The sequence below is a fragment of the Coccinella septempunctata genome, chromosome X (genome assembly GCF_907165205.1).
Source record: "Coccinella septempunctata chromosome X, icCocSept1.1, whole genome shotgun sequence".
Taxonomy (NCBI): domain Eukaryota; kingdom Metazoa; phylum Arthropoda; class Insecta; order Coleoptera; family Coccinellidae; genus Coccinella; species Coccinella septempunctata.
The window spans coordinates 5686557-5703641 of NC_058198.1; the positions used below are offsets into that span (position 1 = coordinate 5686557).

The 17085-nt window shown below is 34.5% G+C and overlaps 2 protein-coding genes across 2 annotated transcripts in view; one reads left to right on the top strand and one right to left on the bottom strand.

The window, feature by feature from the left end:
- The first annotated feature begins 1009 nt into the window (after positions 1 to 1009).
- LOC123321400 lies at positions 1010 to 3060 on the top strand. Its single transcript, XM_044908965.1, has 2 exons — positions 1010 to 1306; positions 2437 to 3060. Exon 2 carries the CDS (start codon positions 2438 to 2440, stop codon positions 2852 to 2854), a length of 417 nt encoding a protein of 138 aa, XP_044764900.1. The 5' UTR covers positions 1010 to 1306; position 2437; the 3' UTR covers positions 2855 to 3060.
- Positions 3061 to 10899: 7839 nt separating this feature from the next.
- The window catches only part of LOC123321695 (slit homolog 1 protein-like), a 145856-nt gene continuing 139670 nt past the window's right edge, over positions 10900 to 17085 (bottom strand). The window contains exons 7-8 of the mRNA XM_044909419.1: positions 13360 to 13745; positions 10900 to 12953 (exon numbers count right to left, since the gene is read on the bottom strand). Coding sequence (XP_044765354.1) covers positions 11114 to 12953; positions 13360 to 13745 — 2226 coding nt within the window. The 3' untranslated portion in view covers positions 10900 to 11113. The remainder of the gene's footprint in view (positions 12954 to 13359; positions 13746 to 17085) is intronic.

The window sequence follows — 17085 nt, forward strand, 5'->3', positions numbered from 1 at the left end:
TGTTGTTCCTGATAAGGCTAAAAAAACTTATCAGAAGAGTGGAATAAAAGTGTATACATATGCTAGTTTAGTAAACGTAATGTGAATTACGTTCTCGAAAGAATTCGGACAATCGGGAAAAATGTCATGAAGAGAAGTTTCCAAAGTAAAAAAATTGAAATTGAAAGCAAACAAAGCATTGAACGTTCAAAATTTTCGTTCAAAGATTGAACTCCATTCAACTACAGTCATGCACAACTATAATTGATTAAATTTGGAAATCTGAACATAATTTATACCATTCTAGGAAAATTCAGGAGACGAAATGACAAAATTTGCTGATGAAAGTATAGTGTATTGTATTCCTAAAAATAACTCTGACATTATACTTTGCTCGATAGCTTCTCGAAATATAAATCTCATCGTTATTTCCAGTCCATTAGTTAGTGTCTTATTCTTTTCAAAATAGATCGCTGACTTGAAATCGATTAATGAGGAATCAATGAGAAGCATATATTCTTCTCTTTCTTATTATGACTTTTTCCACCCAGCATCTGAAGCATCTGAGGAATAAAATAAAAATTGATTGTGGATGATATACACTGTTGTAAAAAATTTAGAATGTTGAAAAACTCAAAAGCCCTTTGCAGATCTTCATAATACGAAACAAATTTTTATCCTTTGATCGTTCTGTGTTGGGGCGTACTTCATGCATTTATCGGATAGGTACACTTTTCAGATTTGTCTTGTAATGATGAAAAAAATATTATTGAAACGTTTTATAATGAAAATAATTTCGATTAACCCCTTGATAATTGTACAGAAAAATTAATCAGAATATACCTAATATTCATTCGAATATATTGATGCTAAGAGACTTTAAGTTAAATTATTTCGACTAGAAAGAAATTTTGGCGCCAATATCGCATATATCCCAACTTTCTATCTTATGGAATTCTTGTGTTTCACTCACGAAGACGTCGAGACCCTTTTCAAAATTCCTCCTAATTTATCTACGGATGCTCATTGTTGTTATCATCCTGAAACAAGTGCCATTCTTTTCAGCAATGCCAACAAACTTTTTGCAGTTACAGCGAAAGCAAGATAACACCGGAAATAGTGTCACTTGCCTTTGAAAGCTGTAAAAAATTCGGAGAATTTAGTGGCGCCTCTTTCATTTAAGATTCTTTATTGCACCCACCCCCCTAATTTGTTATCTCGCCGTCAAGGTATTTCGCTCAACAATTTCGGGTATTTATTCGGGGGCATTTTTCAATTCTGCGACAGTTCCAGAAGTGAGTTCGAAGTAAACACAGCGCTCTCTCAAGTAAGTAAATTTTTTTCTCAAATTTATGTTGATCTGATAACCACCGAAAAGGGCCAGGAATTAAATTTCGAAGCTCCTTCCTACGGTGCAGTAAATGAAGAATATTCACTTTAACTTTAACTGAAATTTATTGAAGGTAGGATCTTATTTTCGATTTGTTTATTATGTGTTCACGATAATTTATATTTGGTTTTATTTAATAACCAAGGTAAGTCTGTCCTCCTGGTGATTACTGATATATAGATATATAAATACCGTGATTTTAATTCGAAAGTTTGAAAATGAGGAATAAAAAAATGTCACCTAAAGCTTGAGATTTATATAAAAATTTACAGATTGCGAATAAATTTTTTTAAAGTTCAATCATAATGGTTACAAATCAATACTTTGGTCCAAATTTCATCTGTTCGGAAAGAATTAGGTTTGTAGCAAATCCTATAGTTGAAGAAAAATATGCTACTCTCGCAGTAAACATGACATGAATCATTACAGTTATTCACCAAAACTTCGAACTTGCAGTAGGGAAGTTGAAAAGTTTAAACCTCGTTATCTATTACCATAATTGGAAAGCGTTGCACAATATTCGTTGTGATACGTTTTTCTTTATTCGAAGGAAGAAAATCAACCATACAATTGTTGAATGTGCTGGTTGAGAGTTTGCACCACGAAATTTATTTCCATTTTTATTCGTCCTATTGACTCTCAAGGAATGAACTGTGCCGCGCACCTATTAAGTCGAGAGATCTTTTATGCCTTCGAATACTCCACTTTGCCTTTATGAATGTTTCATCGAATTCATCTACACGAAAAATCCACTATGACAATTCGCAACCCTCCTAGCAGAAACTGAATTTTATGAATAAGAAAACTACGCCAATGCTTCCTGATACTTTTTCTCAACATACACTTTAATCTGATGCAGAAAATCAGAATAATGGGAACAGGTTTTCTAACACAGTTTCTACGAAAATGTTGTAAATCTCATAGAAATGTTCTTTATAGCAGATTTTTAATGATTTATTCCTCAGTTTTCAACAAGGTTCCTCTCGTATTGGAAGAATATCTTTGAAAATTGTTATAATTCCCGTATGAATTTTCTTTTTTTAATATGTTTTTCGCTTTATTTTCAGGATGTATACCAAACGCACTGCCCTATTTTTCCTTGTAGCAATGACAATCGCTACGGTGCATTCGGCATCAGTTGCTACACAACTGGAGGTGAAGGATCAAAAACAAACATCACTGATTGAAAAACTTCCATTTTCCATGGCCAACATAGCCGCCCTTGGAGCAGGAGTGTTCGTTGTTACAGCCGGTATCACTGCCTTCTTATCCCTTCCGCTGTTGGCTGAAAAACTTTGTTTCGCCTTTGGAATTTTCTGCTTGAATCCATTTTCAGAATTTGACGGTTACAGAAGCATCAATTTGAGCGATAGGAATAAGAGATCGCTCGAGTATGTCGAACCGATCTTGGCGATGCTGATGAAGGCTTACGACACCTATGCTGATGACGGTTTAAAAAAAAAGTCCAAAGTTCCAAAATTTTGAGAACATTGTCGTTGATCATACAGATGGCCCCTGTTGCAATTAGTATTTTTAATGGGACGTTCACGATGATCAAACTTGTCCATGATCTCTGTAAGGGAATACAAACTGCAATAAATCTTCTTACCCTAATGTATGAAACTACGAAGGAGTATTAGAATATGTATTTATGTACAAAGAATTACGGTTAATAAAAATTGTGATACATGTGCCCTGCGTTTTACTCTTGAAAATAAGTCTAAATCACATTTTCAGCTTTTTCAATCAGAAATGAAATATATGAGGTTATTTTCTGAGTTCCAGATTCGAAACCTTTCAAATGATTGGATAGAATTAGGAGCAGAAAACAGGTGTCACCGAAAAACGATTCTACATCTCTAGGGATTAATCTATTGATGTATTGTTTGAAAATTGGGAAATAGCTTTCGCGGACTTCTCAATAATTAATACTACTTAGTTAGACAGATCACTGTTTGTCCCTTGTGTTTGTTGCTTTCGAAATATGAAACGATTGATTGGATGGCTATTACTCTGGGAACTTCATATAGTGTTTCCAGGGATAATGTTCGTATCAAACCAGCTTATCTTGACCGGTCGAAACATGGATGTGGTCATAAGCTATCGATCTGTTAGCAGGACATCTATCGAATATTGTATTAGCTGCCATGATGTTAATTATATATGTTAAGTGCATAACTCAATATTCAACGATCGTATTATTGTAGCTGATGGGAGCTGGATACAACGTGCAGCAGAAATTACAGTTAATAGGAATTTGAAAAGACATTATCCACTTCGAAAGTGATCCAGAGGATTACTTCTGAAATTAATGACAATATTCAATTTCAAATTTCGGGTAGTGAATGAACTTTCCCGATAGTTTCTCATTCATCCATCGTAGTCTCTTGTGAAAATGTTTTGAGGGTAAACCCGAGCGATATCAGCCGAAGATAAACCCGCAGGGGTTGTGAAAAAAAGTGAGGAATCATCGCTTCAGTAGGTTTTATTGTTCGCTTAATTGAAGTATAATAGGAGGACTTTATGTTTCCATTCCCTGGATACAGAAACTTACGTATACCGAGATTTTTATCGACCATCCCTGGGTTTTAATTGGATATCAGAGAGGATAGAGTGGTGCATGTTTTGAATTAAATTATTCGAAAGGAATTAGGATCCTGGGTCTTTGATAGTTCCGAACCCTTAGGGTCTACACTTTCAAATATTTGCATTTGTAGGCTTATAAGATTCACTTGGTTCGATGCCAAAGCTCAGAGATGATGTATTGCATAGTAATTGTGTCTCATTGGGATTTTTATTTTAAACCGATTTTCCTGAAATTATGTTGGATTTTCCTATTGTGAACTTATCGGGAGTAAGGAATTTTTGCTAACATTATATTAACTTTGACCAAGTTCGCCTAACTTATTCCTCTTTTGGTTTATTTCTCTCCTTTGCTAAAAGCTGAAGCTATATTGATAAAATTTGTTCATATAAATCGAGTATAATTCGACATTGTTTAGCCAAGCCAATTTATTCAAATGAGGAGATATGTGATTTTTCTAATGCAGGCTGTATTCCATATAAACAGGTCGAATCATGACCAGAACAGCAGAAATGGAAAGAGAGAGGATAAGAGCATCAAGTTGCAGTTTTTTGTTTTCATTTATAGGTTTACATGACCATCTAATCGCAATTTTTAATATTTAACTAGCCCTAAATGCAAATCAGGATAATCCATTCCTTAATTCTGTTTATTTTGCGAGTTTCTATGAAAAAAAGTAAGCATTGATGTGCCTGGGTTCAATATCAGTGACTGATCATTAGAGCATTTATAAAAAAAATATAATTCCAGGGTATCACCCTTTCATGAATCCTCGAATTTTCATACGAAAATGGAAGGTATTCGAGAATAATAACTGAGATTGTGCCCGCCTATAGTTTCGAACACGTTTCTATGTTAGAAAAAACTGGTATCCAAGTTGTTGACAAAACGTTGAATCATAATTCCCACATTTTCGCCAATATCAAACAATCGAACAGATGTTCAGTGGCAACGACATAGAGAACTTCTATGTCATTGTTCAGTCGTCATATTTGCGTTAACTCATTAACGTGTGTTTTTATTAGTGGCTCGAATTTTTCCGGAAGGTTTTGAAAGAGAGATATTACTTCTCTACTGCTTGTTTTATTGTACAGTGTGATCAGTCGGTGAGTTCATATATGAAATGGTGTAAAAAATAAAAATACGGTTTTATTGAGATTTGTGATTCAAATGAAGATCTTTATGAATTCGTAGGGTTTCATCGACTGGATTGCTTTCCTCAAAATGTTTCCCTTCTATTTATACACAATTCGTGTGACAAATATCTGGGACGATTGATAAGGAAATTTTGTTTATCTAGGTCGAAAATTTTTTTCACATTCATACTTGTGAAACAAAAGTTGATTTTTGTACTAACAATAATATTTCTTGTTTCAGTGGCTGAAATTTCTATGGATGAGTTCGGTTGAAAGGCTATCACAACATGACTTGTCTACTATGGTTTTTCCAGAGTACAGTGTATTCGTTGGGTGAGTTAATATTTCGAACGATCATAAATAAGAAAGGGAGATTTTATTTGGAGTTGTGAATTTAATCGAAATCTTTATGAATTTTAGGGTTTCATCTAGTGAATAGCCTTCCTCAAAATGCTTTCTCTCCCTTCGTACACATGATATGTGATCTCGATTTTTTTTCTCGTGTTCAAAGAATATTTTTTCTTGTGCTCCCAAAATGTTTTCTCAATCTGAAGAGATATATCACTCTCGGTCTCGAAAAATATCTGTTTCTTGTTTCAGTGTCTGAAATTTCTTCGGATGAGTTCGGTTGAAAGGCTGTCAGAACATAACTCGTACACAGAATTTTCCAGCGTACAGAGTAATCAGTGGGTAAGTAAATATTTCAAACGATTGTAAATAAAAAATGAAGATTTATTGGGAGTTGTAATTTCAATGAAAATCTTTATGAATTTTAGGGTTTCATTTACTGAATAGACTTCCTCGAAATGCTTTCCCTCCCTTTATACACATGATGTTTGTAGGTTTAATTATTTGAGTCAATTCAACGTCTCCATTTTTTTTCTAATGTTCAAAGAATATTTTTTCTTGTGCTCAAAAAATGCTTTCTCAATCTAAAGAGATATATCTCTCTCGGTATCGAAAAATATCTGGCACGATTGATATGGAAATTTTTTTATCCGGGTCTATAAATTTTTTCACGTTTGTACCAATATACAATACTATTTATTTTTTAGTGGCTCCAGTTTCTTCGAAGTGTGGATGAGGCCATCAAAACATACATCATTTGTCAACGTTGCTACCTGTAGTATATGGAGTTGGAGTGACCAGTAGGTAAGTTCAAATCTGAAATTTATTTATAAGATATTCTCAACAAGAAAACCATTGAAATTTTCACAGTTTTCCGATGATATTTACAAAAATTATTGGACGTTCTCGATAAATTTGCTTCCGGTCTCTATTTGAAAGAAATTTTCGTTCAAGAAAATCGTAAGAGTTTGTCAGTTTTTCGAAGATATTTCAGAAAATATTGGTTGCTGTCATGAATCATTATAAGAAATAATGAATCTTTCTTCAATCTACATCTTGAGAGCTCAAAACGTTCCATTTTTTCGATATTTGGCGAAATATTTCACTTGAAAGATATTTTCGTTGAGGAAAATCATAGGAATTTTTCACGGTTTTTCGAGGTTATTTTCGTAGTTCCTCATAAACTTCCGACATCGAACAAAAGGGTACAACGCTACCGAATAACACTGTTTTCGATTGTTAAAATGAATACTACCTAAAATTTCAGCAGTGGTTGTATTTTCTTTCATTCTCCATTCCGAAGGTTCATTATTGGAAATGATAAACCAAAATGGACTGTTAATGTTCATGGGGGTAGCTTCACGTCTAGTAAGCATAGACAGGTAGAGCACACGGTGTTCTAATTATCCTTATACCCAGGTGGCATCTCCATCGAGCTGAGATAGCACGTAACAAGCAGGTAACATCTGGTGAGCTCCATGTTCGCGAACGGTAATAAGTTTTTGAAATGGGTTTGTATTTTAATTGTATTCAAGGCAGAGGCTACGGTAATGAAAAGTAAATACCATGTTGAAAGCGAATTGTATGTGACTTCATTCATTGAATAAAGATGGCGGGAAATTGTTGTCAGTGAAGTGCGGGGGGAGAATACACTGCACACAAAAATAAAGGGGAGTCTGATTGGATTTTAATTAAAAGGGACCCATTATGATCTCAATATAGCGTGAAAACAGAGCAGTTACCCTTTACATCGCCGAATTGTTATCGTTATCTATTTGGGGGTGAGTAATTGTTGATGAAACCGCAGGAATGGAACCGTTGGTGAACTATCATTTCGGTATAGTGAACTCTAAACTAAAATTTGAATAAGCAACTCAGAATATCATTTGAGGGTAGTTTGTTCTATTCACTTCTGTTGATGATAAATGACAAAAATTGATTATCAGGCTTGATTTTTTCGTGAAAGCAAATGAGTCATATAAAAGTGTTAACATCTTTGGTTGTTATGCGTTTTGTCGTCTTCGTCGATTGTTTTCGAATACAATAATTATTTTATGCAATACGATACCTCATTTGAAAGTCTTCCTCTTAGCGTTCTTCGTCATGCGTACATTTGGAAATTAAACTGCTCGACAAAAGTTGAGAATATATATCACATTGGAATTTACGATTACATATTTATCTGGGCGATAGGCGGGTCTAAAGTTAACCACCGAAAAATTCCCAAAAAGATGGGGGTGAGTTGAAAATTTGTTAAGACTGAACGGTTGCACTGAGGTCCATGAAATTTCTAGAGGATATTCTCGAAAAATTTATCTGTCTAGAAAACAAGGAATTCTCTGAGAAGACCAGTTTTTGCGAAGCGTAATGTATTTCATTTTCAATTACATCAAATGGTTCAAGGAAATTAAAAACGGAATTTTTATTATGCCCAGATAAGCTTTATTCGATGATGATGCCCATACAACCCTTGGGATGAATATAAGGTACAAGCAGTTGTTGATGCACGTGGCGATCATACTTTGTAAAGAGTGAATTTTTGAAATTTTCTGTAGTTCGGTTGTTCTTAATATTAATTTTTTTTCAAATATTACTGTGAACACTGCATTTCTTTGGAATTCGGCTTATTGAAGAGTTTTTGAAAAATTAATTCATTATCCTCATCTTTTGTCGAGCAGTTCATTCTCCAGAGGCTGTGCCAGAAAGAAGAAATTTCGAAATAGTTCTTCTCTCTTCAGAATTAACTCAGCATTAGTATAAAATTGGCATTGAACGATTCATTTTCTATTTGGATATTATATTTATTTTATTCCAAAATTCGCTTCTTATTGAATAACCACACTGTTGAGAGATAATTCCCTAAATGTGGATGCTCTGAAGTTAGAATGAATGGGATTCGTGTGAAATATTTTCTTTAATTTATCGTGTTTTCCCCGCAAGTGGAACTTCCACTTGTTTCCCCCAGTTACGCCCATGCGGGAGTGAAGGGTTCGTCTCAGGATTTGTCTAATTAAAGAGCCTAGCATGGGCACTCAAACAAACTGCACTTCCAATTAGTCCGGTCTAGAATGTCACGACGTCACGCACAGTCTCTCCATAGTAAGCAAGGGCGAGATCAGGAGTGTGCAGACCTTTCTGCTACTAACAGCCGATAAGCTCGTTGTAAGCCTAGCTTAATTCGTAGGTGTCTCCCCACTTACTCCTTTAGATATCATGAATGAGATGTATAATCAAGGATTTGTTGTACAGGGTCCTTCAAATAACTTGGCCCATCAGCCAGTTTAAGAGAACTAAACCGATTTCGATTTAAATATTTGGTTAGGTCCATATTTTCCCAAGAGGGATTCACCTTTGACCTGAGGATTGGAATCCTATATTGATTGATTGTTTATAGGTCTGTCGTCTATCAAAAATCTGATGAAAATTTCGTTTTTGATGCTAAAATCAACATGTGAACAAAAATATGTATTCCGTTTGAAGGAATTTAGTTTTCATTCTGAGAAATTTTATGATTTTAACTCACAGACGCTGGGCATTGAGAATCATTTCATTCATTTATTTTGACTCTTTATGGATAAAATATCGAGTAAAGTATTCCTTTTCGAAATTTGCTCCGAATAAGTTTAATATCTTGAGAATTTTATGTAACAGGTGAAACGTTTTTGTGGAGCTTCATAGTCCGTTGTCCGTGTTACACGTTGATTTCTTCAGATTATTCACTCCAAACCAAAATCGCTGGGTCTGTAGGTAGGATTGAAACATTAACTATTCCTGGTAGTCTTCCTTTATCTCAAACTTTTTTGGGAATCATTTTACAAAGTCTGAACGCATTGGAAAATTTTTTGTTTCAACTTATTGATAAATTGAAAATTTACAAATATATGTATCATCAAGCAACATTTAACATTTAAACTTCCAATATTTTCATACTTTCTAGAAACGGAGGGGGTGCAGAATATCATTGATTCTCTCTTGCGAAAATTTGTATAATTGATTGTTCTCCACCATTGTCTAATTCCACTCATCTCCTTGGAACAACATCAAGGCAATTACTTGAAAATTGGCAGACAGTTTCAAAAATTGAATGAACCTGGTCGATTGTTTCCTCAGCCACCCTTTATCAGAAAACGATGCCTAGTTGTTAAACATTGTAATGAACGTTCACCCTCTATAAACTTCAGTTCAAGCGTCTCTCAATGAAATGTATTGTTGACATTAATATTCCCTCAAGGATCTTATCTCAAGGCCTCCTCTTACTAATGTACGTCATTCTCCCTATCCATAAACGACCTTTGAAGGAGCATGTTGTTATCAGGATGCTGATATATGCGTGGGTTTGATACATTATGAACGCCCCAATTATTTTTCGAATGATTTATAACCACAGTTTGGTCATTTGCAAATTGTTGCACCCGTTGTTTTCCCATATTTGTATATACAGGGTGTTTCACAATAAGATGCTTATATTTAAGGGGAAGATTCTCTGAAGAAAGTTCAAATCGCCACAAGCCTCTTAATTTCAAGCTAAAAAGTGTTACAGTTCTACCAATAAAACCATTTTTTTGTATAATTCTAATAGGTACATTCCTAGATATTTTATGAAATTTGGGGTTTCCTCTTCCATCATAATATGTAATATGAAACAACGAATGATAACAATGAAAAATATTTCTAGAAAATGTTCCTGATATAGGAATAGCCAAAATTATTCATTTTTAAAATTCTCATTCGGAAATCTTCAGTAACAAATGTTAAGCAACATTTTTTTTTTAAAAAAATTGTATTGATTACCTTCGAATGCAATATTTTCTGCAAATAGTTTTTATCATTATTATGCCTTGTGTCATACAAGTGAAAACTAGAACAATTTTGAAGTAAAATTTACCGTTAATTCAACATTTAGACTTAGCAGGATATATATTTTTTTGAATTTGCTGGATACAAACCACGCATGAATATATTTTATCCTAATCAGGATAAATTACGTCCACCAGTGCCATTCATGTTCATGTTTTTTTCTCAAGTAGTATTAGAACTTTTTTCATTGTAACCTACTGAAGAGTCACAAGCTTGAAGATCAGCATCTTTTTTTGAAACAGTCTGTATGTTTCAATCATCCAAAACTGTTTTGAGGGTTTCAGGAGTGAATTTATAGTATGATTTATTCTTCTATTTTTATCATATTGACCTTTAAATTTGGTTTAACATTATTGAAACTACAAATACTGCTGCAATTCCATATGAATTTAACTATGTTTTATATTGATTGGATCAAATATATTAATTTGGGAATTTTCTTTGTCTTGGGAGAAATTTGGAAGATCCTGAATTTCTAATAGGCTTCAAGTTTTGGTATAATTCGTTGAATCAGTGATGTTGAATCACGATTAATTTTATGCACGTTTTTTCGTATGACACGTCAAGGAAAATTATGAGGGGGTTCTTCAATAGAAACGAAATCATATAAAATAACTTTTATTCTAGTTTCGGTACAAATCATAAATATATCAAAAAAACGTATAACAACGAATACAATCCACGACATCCTTCAAGAAATGAATGATACATATCCTAAGAACAATATTTTATTGCACAATGAATCCAATTCTAATTCGTATAATCAACAATTATCACAAACTATATTTCGTTCAATATTTATTGTTTCAATGAATACATTCAGGTGTCTTTATTGAACATTCTTGGTGAATCTCGTTGCTTTCTAGTGAGTATAATGGCCACACCAAGGATTGCCATGATGGTGGCGTAAACTACTAGTGTATTAATTGCTGTCATACCCCAATTGTTCGGACCCAAATTCGATCGTTGATACGCTGCTGATCTAGGTAATCTTGTATGGTTGACGCGTTGCTCGCAGCCTGATTCTCGTACATACTTGGCCCAAGTTCTATTTGCGGTTATAAAGACTCTTTGTGGGTTTTTGAAGGATCTCCGACGAGCTACGGCTCCCACATTGTTGGGGGATGATGGAATTTTATCGTTGTCATAACTACACGTCAACAGTTTTTGACCCCTTATTTTCGGGGTCTTAATGTTATCCGCAGTTACTAGAGTACCTTCCAAAATGTGTGGATCTTCCCGTAGAAGCACAGCCCAATCCCACAATTCAGCGATGTAACATTCGCACTTCCAAGGGTTACCTATCAATTTCAGCTTGTTCAAGTGTTGGTTGGGCAGGATATATCTCAAATCGAACTTGGTGAACTTATTGTTCCGCAAATCCAGAGATTGCAGATCTGCTAGAAGCTCCAAAAATCTGAAATCCGAAGAGCTGTTGAACATATTGCCAGCGAGTATCAGTGTTGTTATATTCCTTGTCCAATGGAACGCTTGCGCTGGTAGGAATGTAAGGTTGCAATTACTCAAATCGAGGTTTCGAAGTCTTGAAAGTTGTCTTGGCAAAAGGGGCCCTGTTTGTGGTACTTTTAAGGGATTCCCTGCCAGCTGAAGATCAGTTATGTCTTCGTATGTTAAATTGTTGAAAAATATTGAAGCGTTCAGTGCTCTCTTTAGTCCACAGAAACTCAAGTCCAAGCTTTCCAGTTTCGTCAAGTTCCCGAATAATCCAGTTTCCAGGTTGTTTAGATCGTTGCCTGCCAATACTAGACGTCTCATCGATGTCATCTTGGAAAAAGACTTGGGAGCAATATGGGATAAATTGCTGTAACCCATATTCAAATATTCCAAATTCTCTAGAGGAGATAACAGTTTGACGAACACGTCGTTCAAAGGGTTGTGTGATAAATCGAGCTCGTGCAAACTTTTGAAATTATTGAAAATATCTGGAAGCCTACTGAGGCCGCAGTTGCTCAGAGACAGTTTTTGTAAATCTGCGAGGGGTGATAAAGCCACAAGTAAATCGGATGCGAAGAGGGAGTTTCCAGAGAGGTACAAACTTCTTATTCGTGTTGAATTTATAAAAGCATCCTCCGATAAGGGAAGAGAAAGATTGCAGTTAGACAAGTCCAACGTATCTAGGTGATGGAGAACTTGAAGTGTTGAACTGACATCCAAATTGTTTAGGTCGTTCTCGGCAAGAACCAAGGTTCTCATGTATATATTATTTTTGAATATATCTTTGTGAAGATGGCGTAAACCGGAATTTCTCAAATTCAAGTGTTCTAATCGTATGAGTTTGTCCAACACAAGAATCCAATTCGTTTTGTGGAAATTGTTGTTGTCGAGCTCCAAATGTTTCAAATTTTCGAAAGGTTCGAACACTTTATTAGATATAAAGCTCAGATTGCAGTTGTTCATCTTTAAACTTTCCAAACTGGCCAACGGTTCGAATATGCCATCTTGCAATGAGCCCAATGGGTTATTAGAGATATCTAGGTCGCTGAGAGAAGTTAAATTGGCGAAGAAGTCTCGATGAATGGATTTGAGACCGCAGTTGCTGATATCCAGAGTCAGCAGGGATAATTGTGAGAGGAATGGACCTTCTACCGGGTCCAAGGGGTTTCCATGCATTTCCAGTGTTATGAATCCTGTTGAATCACTGAAAAGAATAAATAATATTCTCAGAGCATAGTACAGATTGGAAATGATCGGTTCACTAGATAAGTGCTCGTATTTTTCCTAAGAATTATTATGGGTTCTATCCTCGTACATCTGAATCATAACGATTAACAAAAAAAAATGTTTGAAGAGAATTAACTCTCAAGGTAGAAGCATTTCAGTATTCAGTTATGAAATTTTTTACTCTGATTCCTCTCATTTTAGATGTTAAGAAAGGAAGTTCATAATAATTTTTTTGAGAAAAACCAGATAACTTAAACCACAATTTGTTTTTAAAACACATTCATTCCCTCTTCTTCGAAGATAATTAAATTGAATGAGTGGTTTTCACCAATGTCCAATCGACCATTTTTTCATTTGTGAATAAAGTAAAGTGCTGCACTCACCTAAACGCATCGGGATCCACTTTAGAGATATTATTGTATGAGAAATCCGCGTCTATGAGGTAATACAATCCAGCGAACATTCTTCTTTCTAGTGCTGTCAGTTTATTCCCAGAAAGTTGAAGTCGCCTCATTTTAATGTTGGCGGGAAAAGGTTCTATATCTGCGATACTGTTATCATTCAAATCGAGTATATATACGTCCAAACTGATATCCTCGTAGGGTATTCTTGACAGATGGCTATCAGAACAATCTGTCACCCAGTTTATTCTGAAGTAGTGGCATTCGCATTCGTCGGGACACTCGAGCTCTGCCAGATTCCCATTGAAGCACAAGCAGGGTGCCAGTAATGCTCCCAATAAAAATAAAACAACGTTGAATTTCATGTTCTGCAACAAAATGGAACTTTGAAATGAATGAATAATATCGAGCCATCAAGTTTGACATATTCGGTTTAACATTTATAAGTCGAAAACGGCTGGAACGATTTTCATGATCTCTCATTTGTTGTATTTGTCTCTGCCAGAACGACAGCATAATTTTTAAAATATCGGAATAACTTACAAACACGGATGTATGAGACTTTAAACTTATCTTCAGAAGAAGCAAATTCCCTCTGCTACACTTTGTTACCTCATGCATTGATGTACGAATTATATCTTCTTCAATTTTTTGTTCATATCCTTGTACATTTTTCAGCTGTCCTACCCTACTTATAATTGAACACATGACATGCAGAACTAGAAATGGACCCTGATATTGCAGCTTGAGTGCCCCATCATTTGAAGCTATTCGTTGGACAAGGACATTTTCGAAAAAATGATCTTCACGACAGTTCAGCACTAGGAAATCGTCTCCTATTTGATAAGAAGGTTGTTTTCTTCTCAACTAAGAAACATTTATGTCTATTTGAAGAAGAGTATTGTGACTGGCTTGTAATCATGATTAGATTTCCTCATTGTGGGCTTTGTAATAAAACTCTTTGAAATTCGTCAAGCTTTCGGCAATGTTCATGATCATTCATAACAAACTTCATGATAGTAGATATAGTAGGTGTTGCCGAAAGATTGGCGAATTTCAGAGTCTTCTTGAAATGAGGACACATAACACAGCATCCCCTCAGGAACTCCACTTATTGTATAATTTATATATGCTCCTTTTTCTTACTCTACTTGATTCGTTCACTAAGAGTTCTGGGAAAAAATAATTTTTTCTTGATTATTTTCTGATTCCGATTCTGAACTCGTTTTCCAGAAATGAGAATTATTTTTGATGCTATGGCTCTTTCAATTCGAGACCATCTAAAGGAACTAAATTCTGACTCTTGCGCAGGTTTAAGATTACGTTTCGAGAAAAAAGTTGCAGAATCGGAATCAGCATGACATCGTTGATTTATGAACACAATTTGAAAAAGATACGACACAAGAAAAATTTTCTTGCAAATTTTTTCCTGATGTATAGTAAGGAAAAAATTTTCGATCAGATTTGAAAATTGAAGTTCTAGATATAGGAGAGTTAAATATGTTTTCTGAATATTTTGAGGTCGCTGATTCCAATTCTGAACTCGTTTTCCAGAAATGAGAATTATTTTTGATGCTATGGCTCTTTCAATTCGAGACCATCTAAAGGAACTAAATTCTGACTCTTGCGCAGGTTTAAGATTACGTTTCGAGAAAAAAGTTGCAGAATCGGAATCAGCATGACATCGTTGATCTATGAAACCAATTTGAAAAATATACGACACAAGAAAAATTTTCTTGCAAATTTTTTCCTGATGTATAGTAAGGAAAAAATTTTCGATCAGAATTGAAAATTGAAGTTCTAGATATAGGAGAGTTAAATATGTTTTCTGAATATTTTGAGGTCGCTGATTCCAATTCTGAACTCGTTTTCCAGAAATGAGAATTATTTTTGATGCTATGGCTCTTTCAATTCGAGACCATCTAAAGGAACTAAATTCTGACTCTTGCGCAGGTTTAAGATTACGTTTCGAGAAAAAAGTTGCAGAATCGGAATCAGCATGACATCGTTGATTTATGAACACAATTTGAAAAAGATACGACACAAGAAAAATTTTCTTGCAAATTTTTTCCTGATGTATAGTAAGGAAAAAATTTTCGATCAGAATTGAAAATTGAAGTTCTAGATATAGGAGAGTTAAATATGTTTTCTGAATATTTTGAGGTCGCTGATTCCAATTCTGAACTCGTTTTCCAGAAATGAGAATTATTTTTGATGCTATGGCTCTTTCAATTCGAGACCATCTAAAGGAACTAAATTTTGACTCTTGCGGGGATTTAAGATTACGTTTCGAGAAAAAAGTTGTAGAATCGGAATCAGCATGACATCGTTGATCTATGAACCCAATTTGAAAAAGATACGACGCAAAAAAAATTTTCTTGCAAATTTTATCCTGATGTATAGTAAGGAAAAATTTTCGATCAGAATTGAAAATTGAAGTTCTAGATATAGGAGAGTTGAATATGTTTTCTGAATATTTTGAGGTCGCTGATTCCGATTCTGAACTCGTTTTCAAGAAATGAGAATTATTTTTGATGCTATGGCTCTTTCAATTCTAGACCATCTAAAAGGAACTAAATTCTGACTCTTGCGGAGGTTTAAGATTACATTTCGAGAAAAAAGTTGCAGAATCGGAATCAGCATGACATCGTTGATCTATGAACCCAATTTGAAACAGATACGACACAAGAAAAATTTTCTTGCAAATTTTTTCCTGATGTATAGTAAGGAAAAAATTTTCGATCAGAATTGAAAATTGAAGTTCTAGATATAGGAGAGTTAAATATATTTTCTTAATATTTTGAGGTCGCTGATTCCGATTCTGAACTCGTTTTCCAGAAATGAGAATTATTTTTGATGCTATGGCTCTTTCAATTCTAGACCATCTAAAAGGGACTAAATTCTGAGTCTTGCGGAGGTTTAAGATTACGTTTCGAGAAAAAAGTTGCAGAATCGGAATCAGCATGACATCGTTGATCTATGAAACCAATTTGAAAAAGATACGACACAAGAAAAATTTTCTTGCAAATTTTTTCCTGATGTATAGTAAGGAAAAAATTTTCGATCATAATTGAAAATTGAATTTCTAGATATAGGAGAGTTAAATATGTTTTCTGAATATTTTGAGGTCGCTGATTCCGATTCTGAACTCGTTTTCCAGAAATGAGAATTATTTTTGATGCTATGGCTCTTTCAATTCGAGACCATCTAAACTAAAGGAACTAAATTCTGACTCTTGTGGAGGTTTAAGATTATGTTTCGAGAAAAAAGTTGCAGAATCGGAATCAGCATGACCTCGTTGATCTATGAACCCAATTTGAAAAAGATACGACACAAGAAAAATTTTCTTGCAAATTTTTTCCTGATGTATAGTAAGGAAAAAATTTTCGATCAGAATTGAAAATTGAAGTTCTAGATATAGGAGAGTTAAATATGTTTTCTGAATATTTTGAGGTCGCTGATTCCGATTCTGAACTTGTTTTCCAGAAATGAGAATTATTTTTGATGCTATGGCTCTTTCAATTCTAGACCATCTAAAAGGAACTAAATTCTGACTCTTGTGGAGGTTTAAGATTACGTTTCGAGAAAAAAGTTGCAGAATCGGAATCAGCATGACATCGTTGATCTATGAACCCAATTTGAAAAAGATACGACACAAAAAAAAATTTTCTTGCAAATTTTATCCTGATGTATAGTAAGGAAAAAATT

Excerpts from the sequence above, each read along its gene's own strand:
- LOC123321400 (XM_044908965.1), top strand. The coding sequence starts at position 2,438 with ATGTATACCAAACGCACTGCCCTATTTTTCCTTGTAGCAATGACAATC.